The following is a 23,752-nucleotide window of genomic DNA, read 5'->3' as shown; positions in this document are numbered from 1 at the left end:
GTTGTTGAATTTCTGATATCACAGCCAAAAAGCTTTCCACTAACTGGAAGTAACGATTATGCTAATTAGTAGAAGGACAGGTGAAAATTGTTCACTTTACACATCAATATCTCGGCATTGGGCTTATCAATTTTTCTGCATTTTTTTGGATCATATAGAGTATATAATAATGTATTCATTACTATTTTCGTTCAGGGTACACTTTAATGAAATGAACACAGCAAAAATAAGTGATGGTAAAAATAGATAATTTATTGCTTTCAACATAAGAAATTTTCAACTATAATCAATCAAATATGTATAATATATATAATCAATAAAATCAATGGACCATTTAACTTTGTCACAGTAACGTATACATACAAATACCGCTTTGCATTGTAACACATATATCTTTGTTCAATATCTCTTGTACATAATCTTCATGCTCAGTCACATGCAATACAAACTGCCAAGGCAGAAAATAGCCGATCAAATTACCGATGCATAGACACAATTCTGTTATCATTAGTGACCCACAATTTCTTAATTAAATCTCCTGTGTATGAGAAATTAAAGGAGAAAAAAAATAAAAAAATCTAAGGAATCAAAGATTGCATTTATGAAGTATGCACTGTATATACAGAAATTTTGTATAACAATTTTTTCCTCTTTTAAAAAAAAATATTATTTTCACGTTTCCCAATCTATACATCATGAACTTGCAAAAGCATACACAAACATATCCAAATTGCCAATACTGAAATGTTCACATCACTAAAATTGTGAAAAGTCAAAAACACAAAAATTCCCATGTGTACAAATATGCTCCTACCGGGGTAATCTGGAATTCATGATTGGTCACCAATATTTTGAATGTGTTGAAGTAGGCAATAAACATCAGTAGCCTATATACATGTATATCTCAGTGTCTCTACTTGTGTTATCAAGTATCTGTGATATAACTATACTAGTCCAGTGCAGTGCTTGAAGTTAATTCACTCAAGACGTGTCAGTAATATATGAGAAATTCAGGTTTTATTTTTTTCCAATCTAAAATGACCCATTTAAAAAAAGTGAATAAAATGAAAAAAAATAAAAATGTTGAAGTTTATAAAAATTCTACCCTTTTTATTTTCACTAAAAGTAAACTTATTTTTTAATTCCAACTTGATCACTTTTTTGAATTTCTTCAAAAAATTCTTCCATAAGGAGAACATTTGCAAACGTATTAAAAATGTCATCATTTACGAATTATCAAATGTGGTCAGCAGTAAATGCCTAATTATCATCAAAAGTGAAATCCTTGAGAATATTTTGAGACTTATCTGGGAGTGACAGTGATCAAAAGTGTAAACCGTGTGTGTATCAACACGTGATATGTAGTTAAGTTATAAGGTAATGGACCCAAATAAAATAACTAGTTTACCATCAGTACAACATTTACATTTGAATCAAATGATACAAAATCGCAATGTTAGAAGTTTCTGTTACATATGGGACAACAAAGTTCAATAATGAATTAATAAAATCTCAACTCCAGGCCCCCGCCTGTTAAACAAAAAAAATCTTTCCTTAACATAAGCAGTTGTTTTCCTGGAAAATTTGAGCTAAAGAAAATGTCTCTGTTGATTCATGAAATCAATGCTTGCTCCTAGTAAATAAAAAATGCATAATTAAATTCTGTCATCTATATTTTTTTCACGCATTTCTCATAAATCACAAATAATTGCATTTCACTGAGTACCGTGGTAAATCCAAACCTTTATACCAGTCCGTGACCTTTGGTGGGGGTCATTTTATGGGAGAAACAAAATCTCAAACTAGTGGTCTGATGAGTATGCTACGTTTTCTCCAGACCTCATACGTTACGCTTCAGGATTACGTCAGAAAACATGCATACAATCTAAAATATATAGCAAATGGCCATCAGCAAATTTTACGAAGCAGAAATAATGATGAGTTCTTAACTCATTCACTCCTGAAATTTCATACTGAACTCTTCCAACCTTTGAATTGGATGAGTTCAAACGTGTCTTAAGCGGTGTATGAGTTAAATAGGTGCTCCTAAGTACAATGAATGATATACTGTTAGGTTACCAGGTAATGTATGAATTATATGTATACAATAACACTGAAACAGCAGTTGACAAACATACCCGCAGATTAAAATATCCTCGGAATTTATCTAAGTTAAAAATTCATTTCTTTCATCAAAGCAAATAAAAAACTGAGCATTTGTACACAAGTCATATATCTAATGTTATATACTTACGTATAGGGAGCTAGCTGTATAATGCTAGGATATGTTGGTTTTTACCTGAACACAATCTTCAAATGAAAACTGTATACAATGTAATACACAGGTTTTATTTTAAAAGAATAATTCCTCAAATGAAATTCATCATGGATGTATTAATGAAATATGACAAGGTTGATCTGTGATAATTAAAGATTATAAAAAGGTATCTTCTGTTTTTCTTTTTATCCAATACTCCTTTTTTCACAATTGGTCAAACATTCCCGAACTTTATGCAAAAAGCTCTAATCTTAAAATAATTGTTTTACTTTTGGAGATTCAGGAAAGAAATCGTCCAATTAGGGTAAGTTTCCAGTTATTAACTCATTCACCCCTGAAATTTCATAATGAACTATTCAAACCTTTGAATTGTAAGAGTTCAAATGTGTCTTCAGGGGTAAATGAGTTAAAAATTTGTCCAGTAAACTGCAACCTATAAGCAAATGTAAGATTTAATATTAGGGTCCCTTATCACAATAAATCACCTTTCACCATTAAAACCAACGAGGAGAAGAAAGTTTATTGTTGAAATAATCGACGACAAAGTTAATCTATTACAATCAACTGTAAATGCTGAAAAATGAACATGAATATGTACAAAGTTATCCACTAAGTAATAACACATTCTTTCTATCAACGATCTAGACACCTGGTTGGGTGGTAATTACATGATTGTTTTACTCTCCAGGAATGTACACCTGGCTCAATAATAAATAAACCAAGTTTGAAAATAACAAACATTTCATGGTCTCTATTTATAAATGGATTGCACAAGACATTTGTTTACAAATTAAATTATTTACATATTTTTTTTAAGAAATCTATTTACGTTAATGTTTTTTGATAAACATCTAAAATGCTCATAACACCTATACAATGATATACTGATACCTACGGTATGATTTATATATCTAAGGCCTAATTCAGACATAACATAGATAGGGTTGGGAAAAGGGAGGGCAGGGAGACACTTTTTGACCACAACCGCTGGCAGCACTATTTCCCCTGGGGCCCACTATACACAATTGTTAACATTTACATAATACATCCCCAAAAAAAGGATGTGTTTTTATCTGTATAGATTCCCAAGTGTAATAAAATTGGATAGTGAGGAAAGTATGCAGTAAAATGTTTAGCTAAATGATAACAAATGATAATGATAAATACATCAAAAGAATCTGTGTATAAAACGTCTTTGGATTCTTGTAAATCAATATTTTACACCAGTTATCCATTAAGCTACAAAAAAGTAGCACTAATAAATACAGGTAAGTTTCGAAGGGAGAACTTTCATACAGGTAAGTTTCTCAGGAGAACTTTCATACAGGTAAGTTTCTAAGGGAGAACTGTCATACAGGTAAGTTTCTCAGGGAAACCTGTCATACAGGTAAGTTTCTCAGGGATAACTGTCATACAGGTAGGTTTCTCAGGGATGACTTTCATACAGGTAAGTTTTTCAGGGATAACTTTCATACAGGTAACTAAGTTTCTCAGGGATAACTTTCATACTGGTAGATATGTTGTGAACTTTCATACAGGTAGACTTGGAGTGAATTTTCATATAGGTAAATATTTTCAGATGTTTAGGTAAACTTATAAGGGTATTTTTTCTTTCTACGACTGTTAGTTGGAATAAACATCATAATATCTTTCAACATGAGTGAAATTTCTCGTTAAGTTTGAAAAAATGGATTTTTTTACCAGAAACAAAATGTCTGGATTAGTAAAGTGATTTTGAGATATATATTGGATGGTAGCTTCTCCAAGATATTAAATTGGTCTCTGAGACTGTTTTTTTTAAAGACACTGCAGTTAAACCAAAATAACATCTTTCAACATTTCTACACTGTATGTACATGTAACAAAAAAAAGTAAATTCATATGTATACATATTGTACAATCGTTTCTACCGGTATCTTATAATTACGTTCTTACGCTAATAAAACATTAAAATAAAGTAACAAGCCGACACAATCCCATCACATAGGCTGGCAGTAAACAGTATCAGTTCTTGGAAATATTACTTTATATCACCTTTTTCTACATGAATCCATATTTTTTTTATTTATATATGCAGTTTAATGCAGCATTTAGTTAACGTTCATCTTTTGCAATCTCCTCCACACTTAAATCCCCTCTAGTATTGTTTTCAGCCTGTATAGTAATATTCATATTTAACATAGATATATATTCAATTTTGTAATTAAAATTATCTAGGGTGAACACAAAACATTTGAATTTTATATCTAACAATTGATGAATCTGAGATAAAATCAGCAAATGGCATCCTTTTTAAAGAATGCTTTCATCTTGATTTTAAGACTGAAACAGCTTTTGATCTGAGAATTATTTCATTTTTGAATTAACATCAAAACTCAACAAGTTTTTAAGTTCCCTAATTTTTGTTAGCTGCTGCTAGGTCAAATCTATTTGCAGTTTTGAAATTAAGCATTAATTAGAGATTTATTTTTTCAAATTAACGTTCAAAATTGCACTAAATGATGGAAACAAAAGGAATGGTCATAGTAAATATTCTACAATGAATATTTGAGAAGAAACATTATAGCAAAAAGAAAATAAACAGTCGAAATCCTATTTCATTAAAAAAAAAATATGCATATATATATATTTTTTCATGTATATATCCAGTTTTTAAGGTGTATTATATTTGGTCAATGATAGCATGATTTCAATAATATCATTTTTATAAATTGAATATACGTTAGACTTTTAAATAAAATTTAACACACAAACCCGAAGAAGGACCAACATCCAAAAGACAAACAAAAACATTTTGCGAAATTTTCAAAGAATGAAATCCTAAATTCTATGCATGTGAATGACATATTTTCAGGAAAGGAAAGATCCCAGAGAGCTTTCATGAGTTAAGAAACAAAGTGAACTTATTAAAGAACTTTCAGTTCTGAATCACTTTGGCCAACAGCCACCTTTTAAACTGAACATAGATGTTCCCCTGATGTATATACCTGAGACCGTATTACTAAAACGGTTCTCATGTTCAAGCCTTAATTCTGTGCTCAAATCAACTTTCTTGCAACTCATTTAAATCCTGTGACATGGTGAAAAAATAAAGTGTTAATAATTGTCTCCAGAATTTTTATAAATCATTGATCAAATATGTTTCATTATTCATTTATCACCAAAACAAGGGGTTTGGCTTGAGCAAAAAATGTGAGTTTGAGCATGAGAATGGTTTATTGACTACGGGACCTGATCTATCATATTTAGCAAAATAACAGAAATTGACAGCAAATATCAGAAACAGTAATTTCTAACGAATAGAACAATAACAAAACATGACATTTAAATATGATCTTTAAACTCATAATCAGAGTCTGAAAGACCAATACAAATTGACAAGTTAAAAAATAAATAAACTTAAAATGAAAAAAATAATGAAAAATAAAATATTTGGGGAAAAGGCTGAAATATGCAACAAGTATTTCTATCTTTTTTAAACTTCAATTCGAAACAAATCTCAATCTCACATACCCGTAGCTTTTATGTGTACCTATACAATTGTTACTGTATTTTTATTTAATTGCAAGACTACTTCATTGTCCAAAAGTTTGCTTAAATGAACCTGCTTTTGATACTATCGTCTCGTGATAGTAAGGGAGATACTATACAATATTATATCATCCTTTGATAATATAGTCTCGTGATAGTAAGGGATATACTATACAATATTATACCATCCTTTGATACTATCGTTTCGTGATAGTAAGGGAGACACTATACAATATTATATCTTCCTTTGATACTATCGTCTCTTGATAGTAAGGGAGATATTATACAATATTATATCACCCTTTGATACTATCGTCTCTTGATAGTAAGGGAGATAGTATACAATATTATATCACCCTTTGATACTATCGTCGCGTGATAGTAAGGGAGATAGTATACAATATTATATCACCCTTTGATACTATCGTCTCATGATAGTAAGGGAGATAGTATACAATATTATATCACCCTTTGATACTATCGTCGCGTGATAGTAAGGGAGATACTATAAAATATCATCCTTATAACCTTTTCTCTCCAGTTAATTAGCAATATCAATGTTTCTTTTTTACTTACACACCATAAAATAGTTACCAACATAATATAATACATGTACTAACACATACATCCTGTATAGTCTGTAATTATTTTTTACAGAATTTTAAATCTATTAACAAGATATTTCAAAAAGTGCATATATATATAATTTCCCCTTTCAAATGCAAAACTATTCTATGTGAAAAGATTTACATCAATTTGTATTCCTCTGTGAAGGAAAGTCTATTTAACCTGTAATTATCTCCCTTTGCAGAATTATTTTTTCCACATTTTTAGCAAAGGTAAGTGTGTGTGGTATCAAGAGATATTGGAAGGAAAATTCACCAGGCAAAGTCAGCAATTAAAAAATGGATAAACACATGTACATCCATTAATAAAATAGAAATTATTGCCACAGAAATCACAGGAAAGTTATTCCAATAAACACGTCTGGACCGACTCCATGACTAGTGAAAAAAGCAGTTAGATCAGTTCAAATGATTACTCATTGCCAAGCAGGTACATGTACAAGAATAATAATCATAACATCATTGTAAAATAGTAATACTTTCTGTACAAACTAGAACAATATTTGAATCGATAGAAAAAACTTAAAGACATTTAAACAGTGCAGTATATTAGAAGATTACAGCTACCTGTGTAATATATACACAAAAAATGTAAAATACACATATTTTCTCACATTTAACAGAAACGATTTAAACCTTCAATGAGGCTAAATATTAATTACTTTATAACTTTTATGTACAGGTGATTTCATATCAAACTCACATCATTTTATGTAGATAAAAAGGGAAATACTAAACCAAGTTCAGACATTAATGTAAAAACAATATTTTCGGGGAAAGGCTTTTATTGAAACAATTAAATATTAAATTTTCCTGTCATGCTTTAAAAAGTTCATTTTTTCTCTTAATCAAATTTTGTCATTTCAAAAAATAAATAAATTTAATGTTGACTAATTGTTTTCAATTTTAAATAATAAAAGGCTTTAAATTCACATCAATACCAGCTCTACCAAAAGCAGCTCAACTTGTTTGTGATATCAATACAGCTGAGTTAACAGACACAGAACGTGACAATTTATAATCCAAAACCAGAAAAACTGAATTAAGTGTAAGATGAACTAGGAAGAATACATAGTGAAAAAAGTTATAACTAGGTTTAATTTTAACTAAACATTTTTCAACAGGGTTATAACCAACGATGAATGGCACCGAGGGAGCCACGATAAAGTCATACTATAAAGCGAATGTTCTGTAATAGTGACCCTTGACCTTTGCATCTTCTTCTGATAATAAATTGTGGTCCAGAGAAAGGAAAGATTCTGTATGGACGGATGGGTGGACAAACACCTCAGCTTAGTGGATCATCAGACACAAGAAAAATGGCATACCATAATACAGTCCGTCGAAAAATAAATCATTTAATTAAAAAATCTTTATTTGAAGGGAATATAAGAGCATAATATTAAGAACAAATTTTAAGAGTCTGAACTTGGATTTTTTTATGCAGGAAATCAAGCATGGTACATAGTTAATACAAAAACAGGAAAAAAATAACCCCAATTTTTTCTAACAATTTATGAAATTTCTAGATTATGACATCATATGTATTAACACTATGGTAAAATCTTATTTACAAATATTGCAACATATCTATTTCTAAACATTTCTTTTGAAGATACACTGATCACAAGCTGAACATTTTCAGTTTTGTAAAATAGGGACGTCTGATTTCTTTCATAGGACTTCACGCATTTTATCTAAATAACTTGACATACAATCTTGATATAAATTCACATAATCACAGATTTGTTTTATTTTATCAAAGCTTTTCAATGACTCGGATGGTTTCGTCAGAGCTTTTCACTTAACATTACATGTTTATCATGTTCATGCTCCGACACGTTATTTACATGGGATCCTTCTGAAGCGCTGTTCCCGTTTTGTGGCGAGTTTGAGCTGTTTATACGTTTAATTTTAGTTAACTGGACAGGATTATCTCTTGCCTCACTTTGTTCGACCCGTTGTCGCATATTTAAGCCGCTGGTGATGAGCTCGCCAAAACCTTGTTGGTGGGCGAAGGCGTAGCCTGAGCGTAATGATCTTGTGCTGCGGCGCAGTGTCGACTGACGACGCATTGTGATGTCACCTGAGCGAGCCTTGGATTTGGACATGCGCTGTTTGAGTCGGGCTCGGTCACTGAGCGTGGGATGCATGTCGAGATAGTAGAAGCGGTATGCGATGACCGGGATAAGGAGGATCGTGATGGTGAGGAGTAGACAAAGCCAGAAATTGGCTGTGGAGTAGACCTGGTAGGCCACCCCCATATACGTGTAGTTGAACACGCTGGAGTACATGGCGAGAATGAAGCAGAAGTACAGGATCATGCTTCCCCATATCACAAAGTGGTTGAAGCCAGTCCAGTACGACGTATCCAGCGCACACTGTAATGTAATACCCATCATTAACACATATCTATCATACATACTATAAGGATTAGAGTTTTCTAATGTTCACGATTTTCACAGTAACAATTTTTTTATAAACAACTTAAGCCTTGACATAAATACATTATATTGGAAAATGTTTTGTCCTTTGATGGTAAAATCCTTTTTTCACCCAATATTGAATTCGCCCTTCTCATTTTGATTTCTGTATATATTGCTATGCTGTGTCCTAATGTTCGTTTTAATGATAACTTCACCCTCATTATGGAGGACGAAAAAGGCAAATATTTAAAACTGCAGCAAAAATTTCTTGGTATAAAGTAATACTCCATCGTTACAGCAGAACAGTGAACTATGGCCACTGGACATGACATCCATGAAAATTAGATCCAACACAATTTACTTTTTAACAATGTCTGCGAAAAAAAGAAACAGCGAAAAGAAAGACCTATCTTTAAATAAATTGAGCACTGTCGATGCTCTAATCGGTTAACCCTTTCACCCCTAGTTACTTTAGTAGACTCTACCTTACATTAATATGGATGAGTCCATTATGGTCTACAGTGGTGAAAGGATTAACTACTATATCTAAACAAGCGATACTTAATCAGAATTATTATGTCATTCCGATAAAACCACCTTTTTACAGCATACAAACTTACCCGTAGGTTGACAGCGACCACCAGTATGGACGCGACTACAACCCCAAATGACTGATGGTCGACGAGGTCCGTGCCCCAGGGGTTGGTCGCCCAGTAGAACGTCCCGTAGGGGATGAAAAATAATATAAGGGATGTGATGAACCCTTCCATCACGCCTAACAGGAAAATCTTCTTATTGAACAGCATGTCTCTAAGGCCTGGCGTGTACAACTTGGGGTAGCGCAGCGAGTAAGTCTCATTCACGTCCTGTAATTGATAAATTTGTCATCACGTTGTCGTCATCTGACAATCTAACTTATGTTACTGAGAAAATCAGGAAAATGTACTTTTCGGACAATAAAACATCTTGGTCATAGGACATTCTACCTGTAAGGAATTACAACTTACTGGTGTCATTTTTTATCACAACCTTTGCATCCTTGTGTTATTTGTACAGGGACATATTTACAAAATTACAACAGATTGTTTTTTTAGTTGTTTTTATTTTGGGCTGAAATCAGGTTGAAAGAGAAGGTTTAATCAGTGGTTTTTGAGTCAAAACTATGCTAATCATTGTTCTACATAATTTATAATGCGAACTATACAAAATGTCTAACCAGTCATTTAGGAGAAAAATATAGGTCACAGTGACCTACTTTTAATATACTGGTGCAGTACTCCTCAAAATTTTTCAATATGATGTTCGATGACTGCTAGACATCTAGTATTGGAGTAATGAAGCTAAAAGCCAAGTTTAATCAAAATGTCGTTCATAAGAAATGATGGATTAACAGTAAAAGGCACACACTTATTGTCCCATCAAGGATGTTGTGGGGGTACACAGACTGATTTTTGGAAAACATGATATTATCTGGAATGTTATATTAAGTGGAATCTACTGCACTACGTAAAACAAACAAATGTACTTACCTGGTCAAACGCCGCCATGAAGAGACACGGCATTGAGGTATAGAACAGGTTGTAGAAGGAAATGAAGTAGGGATCAAACAAAGTCTGAAAAATAAACATAATTAGAGATAAACCTAAGTCTGAAAAATAAACATAATTAGAGATAAACCTAAGTCTGAAAAATAAACATAATTAGAGATCAACATAAAGTCTGAAAAAATGAACGTATACTGATAAACCCAAGTCTGAAAAACAAGCATTTAAATTACTAACATAGCTGTCAAATATTACGAGATGACACTGCATTCTGGGAATGTTACCGGCTATAGTCCTTTAACGCTTAACAGGACTGCAGACAAATCAGATTCAGGTACGATTGAATTCATTCAGTTTCACTTGCTAGATATTTCAATCATTGATTTTTTTTAAGAAAAGCAAATAACAGGTTTAATAATCACTCTATATGCCTTCTTAATATTGGCCCAATTCTAAGTAAATGTTCACTTACCTGTGCAGAAAAACCACAGAAGATCGCAAACCACAAATGACACAATGTGAAAGCAAAATTCTTGTAGAAAAAATATCTGAGGAACTTGCTCATTCTGAAGTAGGACCAGCGCCCATGGACGAGGAGCAGACGCTCGAGGTATCTGAACTGAGCGATGGAGTAATCGCTAGAAAGGACGGCCTGGAGTCCCTCCTGGCCACTGATACCAACACCGATGTGAGCCGCTGCAAACGGAGAAACAAATGTTGTGAAAGTCTAGAATTCCATCTCACAAGTCGCACACATTTAACAGCAGGTAGATAAACCACCAGGACATTTTCGTCCCAGTTTCCTTTAAGCTTTTCCCCTTTAGTGAAAAGTGTGTATTTACAATGAGAGTATATAATTAGTACACAGCATATAATTTATAGTAAAAACATGTTAAGGGCAAAAGTTTCCAGATATACAGTAGATGAAATTAACTTGGCTGTTTCCATAAGTACTCATGTGAGGATTCCGGGGGGGGGGAGGGGAGGACACGTATCGGGGTGGTTGTCATGTGATGTACTGGTGTATATATAGGAAACACACGCTAGGTGGGCTCTTTCGCGGTCGTTTTCTCAAGATCATACATGTTCATGTAAATTATTTTTTAATAAAATATTCAAGCAAGGATTTTTTTTTTTGCAAATATATATAAAATGTATGTCAGCCAGTAGGAAACTGTGGATAGGTGTTAATTATGGTTAGTTGTGGAACGTAATAAACGAATCAGCAAAGAGCTATTATACCACTTATGTCTCGTGTTATCATTTGAACTTAATTGTTTTTTATTTGGAAGAATATAATGAGGGAGAATATAACTGATAAAATGATAAAATAACTGAATAAATAATAACAAATCTACTTAAGGATTAACTTGAATATATTTTTCATGTTATGGAGATATAACACAAAAAATGGAGTGTATTCTAAATAAACGGCGAAGCGGTTTATGATGTTTATGATGAGAGTACACTCCGTTTTTTTGTGTTATAGCTCCATAACATGAAAAACATATTCAAGTTAATCCTTATAATTTAATTTACTATACACAATCCCTGTGGAAATCCACTTTTATTGATGGACACTTTTTCTCTTAGAAATTATTGGGCTGCTGTATCAGCCAATCAAAAGCGACATTACAAACGGCGACGTCATTTTTTACGTTATGGGCTGATAACATAAATTTTTAAGCCAATGAAAATGCTTGTTAACAAGCAAGATTAAATTGTATATATCCGACTCCCTCCTAGAGTAAAAAGAACTCTCCAGTAAAACTCACTCTTGATCATGCTGACATCATTAGCTCCATCACCAATGGCAAGGGTGACTGATTTCTTGTTACGCTTGATCAGGTCAACGACAAGCGCCTTTTGTAGTGGTGTAACTCGACAGCAGATGACTGCCTTACAGGAACAGCCTAACTCCAGAAGTAGCTGTTCCATCTCCGGTTTGAGTGCTTGGATCTAAGCGATGAGGAAATTGGAAAATTTATAAAGGATATTCATTAATAATAGCAACGGACTTATGGGGCATTTTTGGCCTCACAAAAAGTAAAAAAATGAACTTGAATTTCTTTACCAAATTCTGTTTTGAACATCATATAAGTTAATCGGGGCCATCTTTCTCGGTGAAATTTGTTTCCAATGCACATGTGGAAAAGCCCTACCATAGCAAAGAAATTGTGTTGCTAAGCAGAAATAGCCAAAATATGGTGTTTTTGGACAGTTAACATGCAGAAATGAAAGCCTCCGCATGTGACAAACAAAAATTCCTTCTTGCGAATGGACACTGGTATGAAAATCATAAGCATGTCAAACATGTTTGTTTGTTGCATGCGGAGGCTTTCAAACATTGAAAAGGGTTTGGTTAATTTCCTTTAAAAAGGCCTTTTTTTAACCAAATAGTGCACAACAGATGATATACACATATTTTCTTATGAAAATGCGGGTTTATGTCTCTCTTTGTAATTCCATTTCTCCTAAACGAATTTGAAATGGAACATTACATGGATTACAACACCTCTCTTTAGAAAAATTAAAACAGTAAGAAAACATGTTTTTTTTATACTTTGCCTGGTTCTAAATGCGATATAAACTTACCAAACTATGACCATTGACAACAAGTGCAAATTCATTACATATATCATCGTCTTCCATCACAGCACTACTCGGTCCACCGTTGTAGAATTGTTGGCCGCCACCATTTGCAATTTGTACATTATCAGTTTGCGAGGCTTCCTTCTTCTCACGATTAATCCTCTTCACCTCCTCTAAGGCATCAGACATTTGTTTTCTCACGTCTTCATAAGATTCAGCGTCTATCACAAAAATGTCTTCCATTTCATCAGTCAGCAGACGACACGAATACCCAATATTGATAGCAGTTTCTGAAATAAATATACAGAATTCATGTTTAAACATCCATCGAAGATGACGTTAGTTATGCTAAAATATGATTGTTATACTTCCTTTAATAACTTGAAGTACAGATTCCCCTCCAAGGCCTCAGGATTATAGATTCCCCTTGAAGGCCTCAGGATTATAGATTCCCCTTGAAGGCTTCACAATTATAGATTCCCCTTAAAGGCCTCAGGATTATAGATTCCCCTTGAAGGTCTCAGGATTATTGATTCCCCTTGAAGTATTCAGGATTCTAGATTACGCTTAAGGGCCTCGAAATTATAGATTCGCCTTGAAAACCCCATGAATTTATCTAGTTTCCCCTAAAAAATCCTGAATTGTAGATTCCCGTCAAGATTCAAGGTTCCCCTTGAAGGGCTCAGGATTCTAGATTCCCCTTGAAGGCCTCACTTTAAAGATTCACCTTGAAGACCTCAGTATATAGATTCGCCTTGAAGGCCTCAGAATTATAGATTCGCCTTGAAGACCTCAGGATTATAGATTCCCCTTGAAGGCTTCAGGAATAAAGATTCCCCTTGAAGGCCTGCAGATTATAGATTTCCCTTGAAGGCCTCAGTTTATAGATTTGCCTTGAAGGCCAGTGGATTATAGATTTCTCTTGAAGGCCTCATGCTTATAGATATCCATTGAAGGTCTCATGATTATTAATTCGCCTTGAATGCCTCAGTTTATAGATTCCCCTTGAAGGCGTCAAGAATAAAGATTCCCCTTGAAGGCCTCATGATTATAGATTCCCCTTGAAGGCCCCATGATTATAGATTCCCCTTGAAGGCCTCATGATTATAGATTCTCCTTGAAGGCCTCAGTACCTTGTTTGTCCCCTGTGAGTACCCAGATTTTGATCCCAGCTTCTGCAAGATTAGCTATGGCTTCAGGAACTCCATCTTGTAATTTATCTTCGATGGCAGAAGCCCCCACAAGAATTAGATTTTGTTCAATCTCCTCGTAAACTGCGTCCACTTTTTCCTCACGATCTTGTAATGATGTACTGAAAATTATATAATACAATTATACAATATTAATCACATGTTTACACATAATGTCAGTTTTTTTTTAACATATGTGATAATTTACAACCCTGATACAAACTCATCTATGTGACAATTTTTATGTAACTAATCCACTGTTTGGACCGCCTCTTGCACTGTTTTTGGCAAATGAAAATATTAAAGCTGTTCTATAGAAATGCAGAAGTAACAATTTTAGATAACTATACATATTGTCGTCTGCTTCCTGTGTGCTGTCAAAAGTATCACGGCATCAGGGTGAACGGATTCTTTATTCTGTGGTCTGATGTTTATTAGAGTTAAAAGTAGCAAAATGACAGAAAGGGTCTGGGAAGAAGAAGACACAAAATAAGTTTGTGTGTTTTTTATAGAGTGTAACATCCTATCAACAGCTGAAGTCATTTAAGGATGTGCCTCCATGTGTTACGCATGCCTGTGGGTATGTCTGCTGGAGGCAGGGTATGTAAGCGTAATTGTCTCCTTGTGACAGCGCGGATCTAGCTGATGCCCACTTTCTAGTGTCCTCTCACTGAAATAACATGCCCAAAGTGCCCAGCACAGCATTTCTCACTGGTTACATTATACTGACAACGGGTGGACCAGTTGTTGCCATTACCCTTAATGCTGAACATTTAGCAGGATATAACATTTACCATTTTTAAGGACTTTGGTATATGTCCCGGCCTGGGGACAGAACCCATTACCTTCCTCACCTGGACAAACGTTCAACATTATGATCAAAAGTTAGGTATTGCCAAGCAAGGCGCTAGGAAACAAAATTCATTTAAAAATAAAGAGAAATATATATCACTTTCTGTAATATTCAAATTCTAAATACAGAAGGAAACACTGAATCAGGCTATCATTAATGCCTATTAAAAATTCTTTTATGAGTTATGAATAATTTTCTTCTCGATTTGTTATGTGCAAGACATATGTTAAAAGTTTATAATATGACCATTGTGATGTCTTAATCCTTATGAGCCTTAAAAGTCCAAAATTTGACCTCCAGTCTTTCAACTCTTCTGGCTGATACATAAACTTTCTGGCTTTGTATTGTCGGTATCATAAAAAATAACCTCTATATACAAGACTGCCCATAATTTTTCGTTGCAATGTAGAACAGACAGATCTTGTGTAAACATTAGACAGCATTTTTAAAGAAATAAAGTTTTACAAATGCAACTTCACTATACATAACTCTATTTTTCTGCTAGAAATTTTGTTAAAACACTGCTAACTGACTGGCTATACCTAGTAATGTATCTTTGAATAACTCAAGAACTAACAAAACGTTTTCCTAATGTTTCCTCCAGGCTTGTATCCATATCTTACCTGGCTTCGTGGTGTTTCTTCTGCCATGCATCCCATTGACTTTGAGGGATAACTTTTTCGGCCAGACAAAGTGTTCGAAGGCCATCCTGAGCAAATTCCTGTGAAGAAAAGTGATACAATATACTTTTGCCGAATCTCATCTTTCTGTGATATACAGAACCAGGGATTTTACTTTTGGCTCGCTGCTCAGAGCTACTGAAGAAACTACCCTGTTTAAACATCTTTAAAGACATTTAACCCCTGTGACCTTAAACATGGATGAAGGACACATTTGAACACAGTTGGTAGCCCTTTATTCCAGCATGCTACTGGTATCATTTTGGTAAGTTGAATTCCCTGCGGTAATTGTTATCATTACATTTTTATTTTACATCAATCGTTATAATTATTATCTCAAATATTTTTTCTTAGAACCCATCATCAGATTAACAAATACTTATGGGAAACCAAAATGAGTAATCAAACGTACAAACATCAACAATATCAAACAAATGATAAAATATCAGTGGGGTTCTACTTGATTTTTCAAACTTACATCTTCTCTCTATCAGGAATACCTTCTATAGAAATTTGCCTGTAATAAGCCTCGGGGCAGAGACTGTAGACAGGTATAATAAATATCAGGTTTATTTCTGAATTAGATTCATTTACAGGAAGGTGTTGCTTCTAGATTAACCTTCATATGTACATTGTGTAATTCTGTGTTAGAGTTATCTCCCTTCTAAAAATGTGTTGTCAATTTGAACTTGTAATCTACAATTTAGGAATACCTATGTTGCAGATTTCTTGGTGTAAAGTGTAGTTCTAGATAAAATATGTCTGTAACAGTACCTTAGTATATCTACTCAATACGATCAAGAATGAGGGCTTATCGCCAGCAGGATATGACATACGTTTAAGTGATGAGTACAAAGCTCCTTAGCGTTGGCACAGCTCGAGTCCAGTCTCTCGTAGATCACAGAATCGGCACCCTTACACAGAAGCATGATTTTACCATCTTTTTTGACCACCACCTGCAACAAATTTTATCCATACAATGTCACAATAACGAATTCCATTTAAAAAATATTTGTTGTATAACCTGCATGAAATGGATAACAAGCAAAGCCTATAGAAATCCTCTCCGTTAATTATGAAGTATCATACAAATATAATGTTAGGCGATTCTGCAGTTCAAACCTACATAATCTTGTCTGGCAACAAATAGGTATTGTACATCAACCTAAAACCATTTATAGTCATTAAAGTCGTCAGTAATTTTATACCAAAATGGGAACAAATTCACAGGTGTTTTATTTTTGGGTCGTTACACACAGTACGATATACTCACAGACATCCTCTTTCGGACATTGTTGAAGTCGAGGATACACAACAGTTCGTACACTTCTTGCTTGCCCATCACTTCAATGGTGATGGTTTGTGGTGTTCGGGACTGAAAATATAAATTTTGTTTTTAATAGTGTATGATCAGTTAAAAATACATGCATTAATAAAATCTCAACTTCACTGTGAACAAATTCCAATCAAACATTGCTACAGTAGAGGTAGTCAACAAAACATGCACTTCTTTTTCAGAATTCAAGATCATTAAAAATTAACAAAGCACTTAACATTTTTGAAGTAGAGAAGAACTTGTATTAACACCCTGTTAATCATTTTGGTTTCTTTAAGAATTTCCAATAAAATAGCAGTTCTAAATCTGCATCAAGTTTGGTCAAAATAATATATATTAAAGAGTGATGAAAATGTGGAGACGGTTTGGTTTGACCTACATCATTGCGATAGCATCGGTTATTTGTTATAGAAGTAACACACATACCGACAAATACTGTCTTACTGTACAATCTTACCTAGATGTAAGATTCAGTTGTTTTCATCAATAGAACTTAAACTAGAATGAGGCGGGTGAGATAATAACATTGATACATACCTTAAAGACGAAACCAAAGTTCCTGGCAGCACCGACCAAAGCTCCCTCGTCAGGTGACTGGGCCTGATACTCAAGGACACCTGTTAACAAGCAAACACGAACAGGTGAGATTATATAGATACCTACGTACCTAGTAAGTTGAGAAAATATATAAATACCTCTCACTGTAACTTCATTTGGAATTCGATTCATAAATACAGCGTAATATACTTTAAAAGATTGATTTTGTTTTTAATTACATACTTCCAAAAAAGCAGTAACATTACAGCATATTTTTTTCACCAGAATTATGTTCTTCTTCTTAAGCACACTGCATATTGACAAAAAACAAAGAACAATTCATGAAAATATACAAGATAAATGCTTTTCTCATTTATTGTGAAAATATTCACTTGACAAGAACGACAATCTCTAGTAAGAGCTTTTCAGGTAAAAACAAGGCAAAGTATTGCAAAATAATCCAGTCACCTCGCTTTTATACAAAGTTTGGTTTCAAAAATTAACAAAAGGCTATAACTCTGCATGGGTGTGGAGAAGGGACTTGACTCAAATATGGACCACTGCACCACCCTAAGGGGGGTTATCTATGACTGCCAACATATCTAACAGCAATAGGCAAGTGTTGCTTTATAAAACAACGTCAAGTCAATTATCGACTGTTTCATAAAGCTGCATATTGACCAGAATATTTACCTCAGATTTACCTGTGTTTCATGCAACACACTTTCTTAGAACAATTTGGCTACATTTGGTCAAAATCAACAACTAATAGCTCATGTTTACCATTTTTTTAACATGCAAAAGTGCCTACTTATATTTTGAAGAGAAAAACATGAAATTAATTGCGATGAAATATTCCAGATATCATTTAAGGTGCGTACAAAAATTAGCAATTATGGAAGGTGACAAAGTATGGGAAATGTTTTGGACAAAGTGATGCACAACCAGCTGACTAAGGGACAGATAGAGAGCAAACCTCTAGTTTGGTCAGGTAGTACCAAACCTCTAGTTTGGTCAGGTAGTACCAAACCTCTGGTTTGGTCAGGTAGTACCAATGGAAGACTGATTATCAAAACGTTAAATGCTGAAATTGTCATAATACTTACCATCATTCATCTCCGGCATAACAGTGTGGCAAAGAGCCAGGATGTAGAAAAACCTATGTGCAAGGGGGTTTCCATCGTGGATAGCTGTCAAAAGCTGAGAGTCGTAGAAATCAAAACTTGTCTCGAAGTAAGGATTGTCGGAAAAATTCACTTTTGGCGTATGCTGAAAATGAAAGGTTTAAATGGCAAGATCAATACAGATGGAAAAGGTGACTTCAGTATCATTTATGATTCCTGATTTATCCATTAAAAGATTTAAACAAGAGGCCCAATGGGCCTGCATCGCTCACCTGGTATTAATCTCACACTTGTAATCTTAAAAGTGGACTAAAATACAGCTACAGGCAGAATATCAGTGTTTGATTCATAGGAACCAATTAAAAGATTTAAACATATGACGCCTGTGACCTTGAAAGTCGAACAATGACATTAGGTTGAAAGTGGGTGAAGGTCATTCATTTGAACAAACTTGGTAGCCCTTCATCCCAGCAGGCTACAGGCACAATATCAGTACCCTGGGCCTTTTGGTTATTGAGAAGAAGTTGTTTGAAGTTTTTAAGTCATTTGACCCCTGTGACCTTGAAAGTGGGTGAAGGTTATTCATTTAAACAAACTTGGTAGCCCTTCATCCCAGCATGCTACTGGCCAAATATCATCAGCCTGGGCCTTTTGGTTATTCAGAAGGTGAGCTAAAAACTAGATTTAACTCGAAGCTTTGGCTTAACGGATACCCCCACTTCCCACATATCTACAAAGTTGGAGCCCGCCCATTCATGAAACAGTGGCTAAGATATGCTGTAGAGACCTAAATTAAATTAAGTTCTTGCGATCAAAGTCAAAGGTCAAATTGAGGTCACAGAGACATGGTTTAAAGATGTGACAAATTGCCTTCCAATGATTTACCTACATACAAAGTTTTATGCCAATTCATGAAACAGCAGCTGAGATTTGTCCGGAAACCACAGTAAGCACGGGCGGATGCATGCACGGGTTGATGAAAGGACAATATGAATACTTATATACCCCTGACTGTGCCAACTAATGGGGATGAAATAAGGATAGGAATCCAGGGATCTTCTCAGTTCAGTGTGGTGAAAAGAAGGTTTCATGAAATTGTTGATAACACATTTTACATTTTGTTTCAGCTTTGCTTGTGTTCTATTGAACAGTGATGACTACAGTTCAATTAAGACAGCCGTACTGGCTTTATTTGACAATGAATTTGCGATATTAATCTTACCTCAGTCACTTCCACAGCGTTCCCGAAATCGTCATAAGCGTCACCATAGGACTTCCCATTTATAGAGCACTTATTGAACGTCATTATATTCTGAAAATAAAGCAAAAATGTAACAGTCAATGATTCTATAACAATATGAAGTAAAACAGCGAGAGATGCATGCTTACAAGGACATTGACAGGTCAGGAAAGGCCCTGCCAAGCCATGTGCCTGACCATTCCATCATGTCTATTTTTAAGTTGACCTTAAACACTTTTTAAAGTCCTATTGCATTGTCACATCTACATAATCATCTGCTGGATAACCAGACTAATCGGTAGTGAAGCGGACGTAAACCCAATCAATCAATTAATCATGTCACATCTACCAATCACAATGTATCACCATGTTTAATTTCAAAAAGATATTTTTTTTGATTCTGAGATAATTAGGACCACCCCATCCTCCACCATGGTTTATTTTTAGAAACAGTGACCTTGATTTTAAAAACTTTTAAAACCCTTTTTGGACATCTAAATATCATAATGTATCACCATGTCAAATTTCAACAAGAAGACGCTGTCATCGATATCCCCCACTCATAGTGCAAAAGTCATTAAAAACATTAAGCATAAAATATAGGTCAAAATCAGCATCCGTAGTATGATCAGTAGAGTACCCTAGATACACAATCTAGATGCAAGTATAATCAACATAGCACTTGTAGTAGGCAAGATATAGGGGAGAGCAATTCTTCTTAACCAGGTGCATCAATGAAGGGACGCAAGGACGGACAGACGGACCCCATTTCTATATTCCCTGCCAAGTCGTTGAGCGGGGGATACAAAGATAAGTCTTTTGGATTCTTTTTGAAAAGAAAGTGCATATAGACAGACAGGCAGACAGAAAGGAGAGACAGACAGACAGACAGACACCATAATTAGTATAAGACACCCGTGTCTACGATAACGTGCCCTTACTAGAGTAAGTACTCTATCTGGTAACTAAACATACCACTACCACAGTTAAGAGATTTAGCCTCACCTGTGTTAGAGTACCAGTTTTATCGGAGAAGATGTATTCTATCTGTCCCAGTTCCTCGTTAAGAGTGGTGGTTCTCGCCTTGGCAGGCGTGTCTACCTTCTTATAGTACATCTTCCCATCCCAGTTAATCCAGAAACTATTCGCCAGGCGGAATATCTCCACGCTGTTCAAAGTAAACAAAGAAAAACAAGGTTTAACACATTGATACAGATATCATGTCACTAGGAGCAGAGACAGCTCCAGGTCAGATATGAGTTCTAGATGCTTGACATATCAATTTGACTATGAAAAGGAATTATTCACCCAAAATCTTAAATAAAAGAAATCTTTAATTCATGAATTTTCAACTAAATCTTGTTTCCATATTGTCTTTCTCTCTAGTGGAGTTACTCCCCTTCTGCAAACCCTGATTTGTTTTTCAACACCTACAGCTACATGTCTGAAATATATTTTTCTACCCCTTCAAACATTTTTGTTTTGTAGGATTCTTTTGCAACTTGAAAATGTTTACCAATAAAGCAGAAAAATATTGTTTTTGTAATTATATGCTATCGCCTTAAAGCCACATTGAAAAGCCTTAATAACACACATGTCAGGCACGTTAAAGATAATGAAAAATAACCTTACATACAGAGATTTACCTGACATACAGAGATTTACCTGACAAAACCGAGATGTACCTAACATACAGAGATGTACCTTACATACAGAGATTTACCTGACATACAGAGATGTACCTGACCTACAGAGATTTACCTGACATACAGAGATTTACCTGACAAAACAGAGATGTACCTGACATACAGAGATTTACCTGACAAAACAGAGATTTACCTGACATACAAAAATTTACCTGACATACAAAGACATGCAGAGATTTACCTGACATACAGCGATTTAACAGACAAACAAACAGACTTACCTGACATATAAGGAGATGGGCACAACAGTATTAAAGATGATGATGGATGAAAAAAATATCAGCAGTGATATAACAGTGGCGCCCTCAGCTACAGTTCCTGACTTGTCAGGGGAGCCAGGAACATAGGACTCCCAGGGGAGATAACTCTGGAAATGATAGCCCGTAGCTGTCTCCCATACACCACAAGCTATTGTCATGGCCAGGCATAATGAGAGTAAAAATATAAAAATCTACAAAAAAGAAACAAAGACAGTAAAAATGCAACAATCCTCGTGGTAAGATATAACAGATTAAATTGAATTAAGTCACTTAACATGCTTTAGTCAACCAAACCAATGTTTTAGTCAAGATATTAAAACAAATCAAAAACTGACATTTTAAAAACTCAGTATTTGTTTTCTTTATTTCCTTACAGATTTATATTTTTTTATTGAAAAATACCCATTTTTACAAATCTGATATTTTCATACTTGCCATTTTTGATAAACTATAAAAGTCCTAAATTTTACAATCTAATGATTTCATATCAAAGTAACCCTCACACTATGTCTTTTTAAAGGACTATTTTGTCCCTAGGCCATGAAAATGACACATTATTTTTATGTTTTTAATTTTGAGAATGTGGAATCATTTCAAAAGGTTGGCAAGTACCTGACTTGAGAATTTTTTAAGCAGAATACTAAAAACCTGGCTGGACTTACACCTATGATGAGGATATTAAGGAGACGGTCAATGTGTGTTCTTTTGAAGATAGATTTCCCACTGTTCATCATTAATTTCGAGTCTAGACCAGCGAATATGACCAAACCATAGCACCATTGTGTGTTACGAAGCACACAACCGCGGAGCAGCATCTTATCGTTGTCTAGAGAGAAAGTTTGGTTGTTCCATTTCATCGTGCCTTCGTATTTACTCAGTTTGTTGTTAGGCGCTTCACACACGATTTCAGCTAAAAGTAGAAAAACATGTACATCGTCAAAATTTTCCCTCCAAATATTACTTTTTAAACACAATTGGGGCTAAAAATATAACTTCATCAAATCAAAAACAGTTTCCGAATCCAACTAAATATCCAGATTTTATATTTGTAGTGGGGGCATCATTTATCCAAGTTTAGAATTTGCTTACCTGGCTAAACCAAACTTAACATTTACATATATACTACACAAAATAGTTATTTTGATTTCCTTCTTTTTTGACACTAGCCATACAGAAACACACATCAAAGCTAATACATATATAGCAGCATCACAAAATTCACCATTAAATTCTGTTAGCTTCTCCATGTCATTCTCAAGTTCAGCAGTTTCCGGTAGAGCTTGTCTCACTTTGAGATTTGTCTCCCTATAAACAGAATAATGTAAAATGTAAATGTAAAAATGAAATCTGAACCCCTGTGTACATGTCAATCAGTCAAAATGAAATCTGAACCCATGTGTACATGTCAATTAATTAAAATGAAATCTGAACCCTGTGTTCATGTCAATCAGTTAAAATGAAATCTGAACCCATGTACATGTCAATCAGCTCAAATGAAATCTGAACCCCTGTGTTCATGTCAATCAGCTCAAATGAAATTTAAACCCCTTGTGTACATGTCAATTAGGTAAAATAAAATTTGAACCCAGTGTTCATGTCAATCAGGTAAAATGAAATCTGAACCCTGTGTTCATGTCAATCAGTAACAAGAGGCCCATGGGCCTTAACGGTCACCTGAGTCTACAGTATTTATTTTTGTTGTTGAAATATGTACCAATTTGAGTAAAAAATAGTATAATGTTAACTTAACTTTGTCAGGACCATGAGCTGATCATTCCTAGACCAATTTTAAGTGAGATCGGCCTATTAGAACTTAGTAGCAAAATAGC

At 34.4% G+C, this 23,752-nt stretch overlaps 1 protein-coding gene across 3 annotated transcripts in view; it reads right to left on the bottom strand.

The window, feature by feature from the left end:
- Window positions 1-231: 231 nt before the first annotated feature.
- Window positions 232-23,752, bottom strand: part of LOC110443624 (phospholipid-transporting ATPase ID-like) — a 76,016-nt gene continuing 52,495 nt past the window's right edge. For all 3 annotated transcript variants that reach the window (XM_021487959.1, XM_021487958.1, XM_021487960.1), the window contains exons 9-25: window positions 23,146-23,228; window positions 22,586-22,833; window positions 21,885-22,114; window positions 20,963-21,125; window positions 19,940-20,029; window positions 18,700-18,862; window positions 17,594-17,673; window positions 16,994-17,095; window positions 16,557-16,676; window positions 15,664-15,761; window positions 14,131-14,309; window positions 13,001-13,287; window positions 12,181-12,364; window positions 10,878-11,101; window positions 10,391-10,474; window positions 9,482-9,727; window positions 232-8,816 (exon numbers count right to left, since the gene is read on the bottom strand). In XM_021487959.1, the coding sequence (XP_021343634.1) occupies window positions 8,226-8,816; window positions 9,482-9,727; window positions 10,391-10,474; window positions 10,878-11,101; window positions 12,181-12,364; window positions 13,001-13,287; window positions 14,131-14,309; window positions 15,664-15,761; window positions 16,557-16,676; window positions 16,994-17,095; window positions 17,594-17,673; window positions 18,700-18,862; window positions 19,940-20,029; window positions 20,963-21,125; window positions 21,885-22,114; window positions 22,586-22,833; window positions 23,146-23,228 (3,172 nt within the window). In that variant the 3' untranslated portion in view covers window positions 232-8,225. The remainder of the gene's footprint in view (window positions 8,817-9,481; window positions 9,728-10,390; window positions 10,475-10,877; window positions 11,102-12,180; window positions 12,365-13,000; window positions 13,288-14,130; window positions 14,310-15,663; window positions 15,762-16,556; window positions 16,677-16,993; window positions 17,096-17,593; window positions 17,674-18,699; window positions 18,863-19,939; window positions 20,030-20,962; window positions 21,126-21,884; window positions 22,115-22,585; window positions 22,834-23,145; window positions 23,229-23,752) is intronic.

The sequence above is a fragment of the Mizuhopecten yessoensis genome, unplaced genomic scaffold (assembly GCF_002113885.1).
Source record: "Mizuhopecten yessoensis strain PY_sf001 unplaced genomic scaffold, ASM211388v2 scaffold716355, whole genome shotgun sequence".
NCBI classification, from domain to species: Eukaryota; Metazoa; Mollusca; class Bivalvia; order Pectinida; family Pectinidae; genus Mizuhopecten; species Mizuhopecten yessoensis.
Note: the sequence above shows the minus strand (reverse complement) of the source record. Positions and strands in the feature narration are given on the sequence as shown.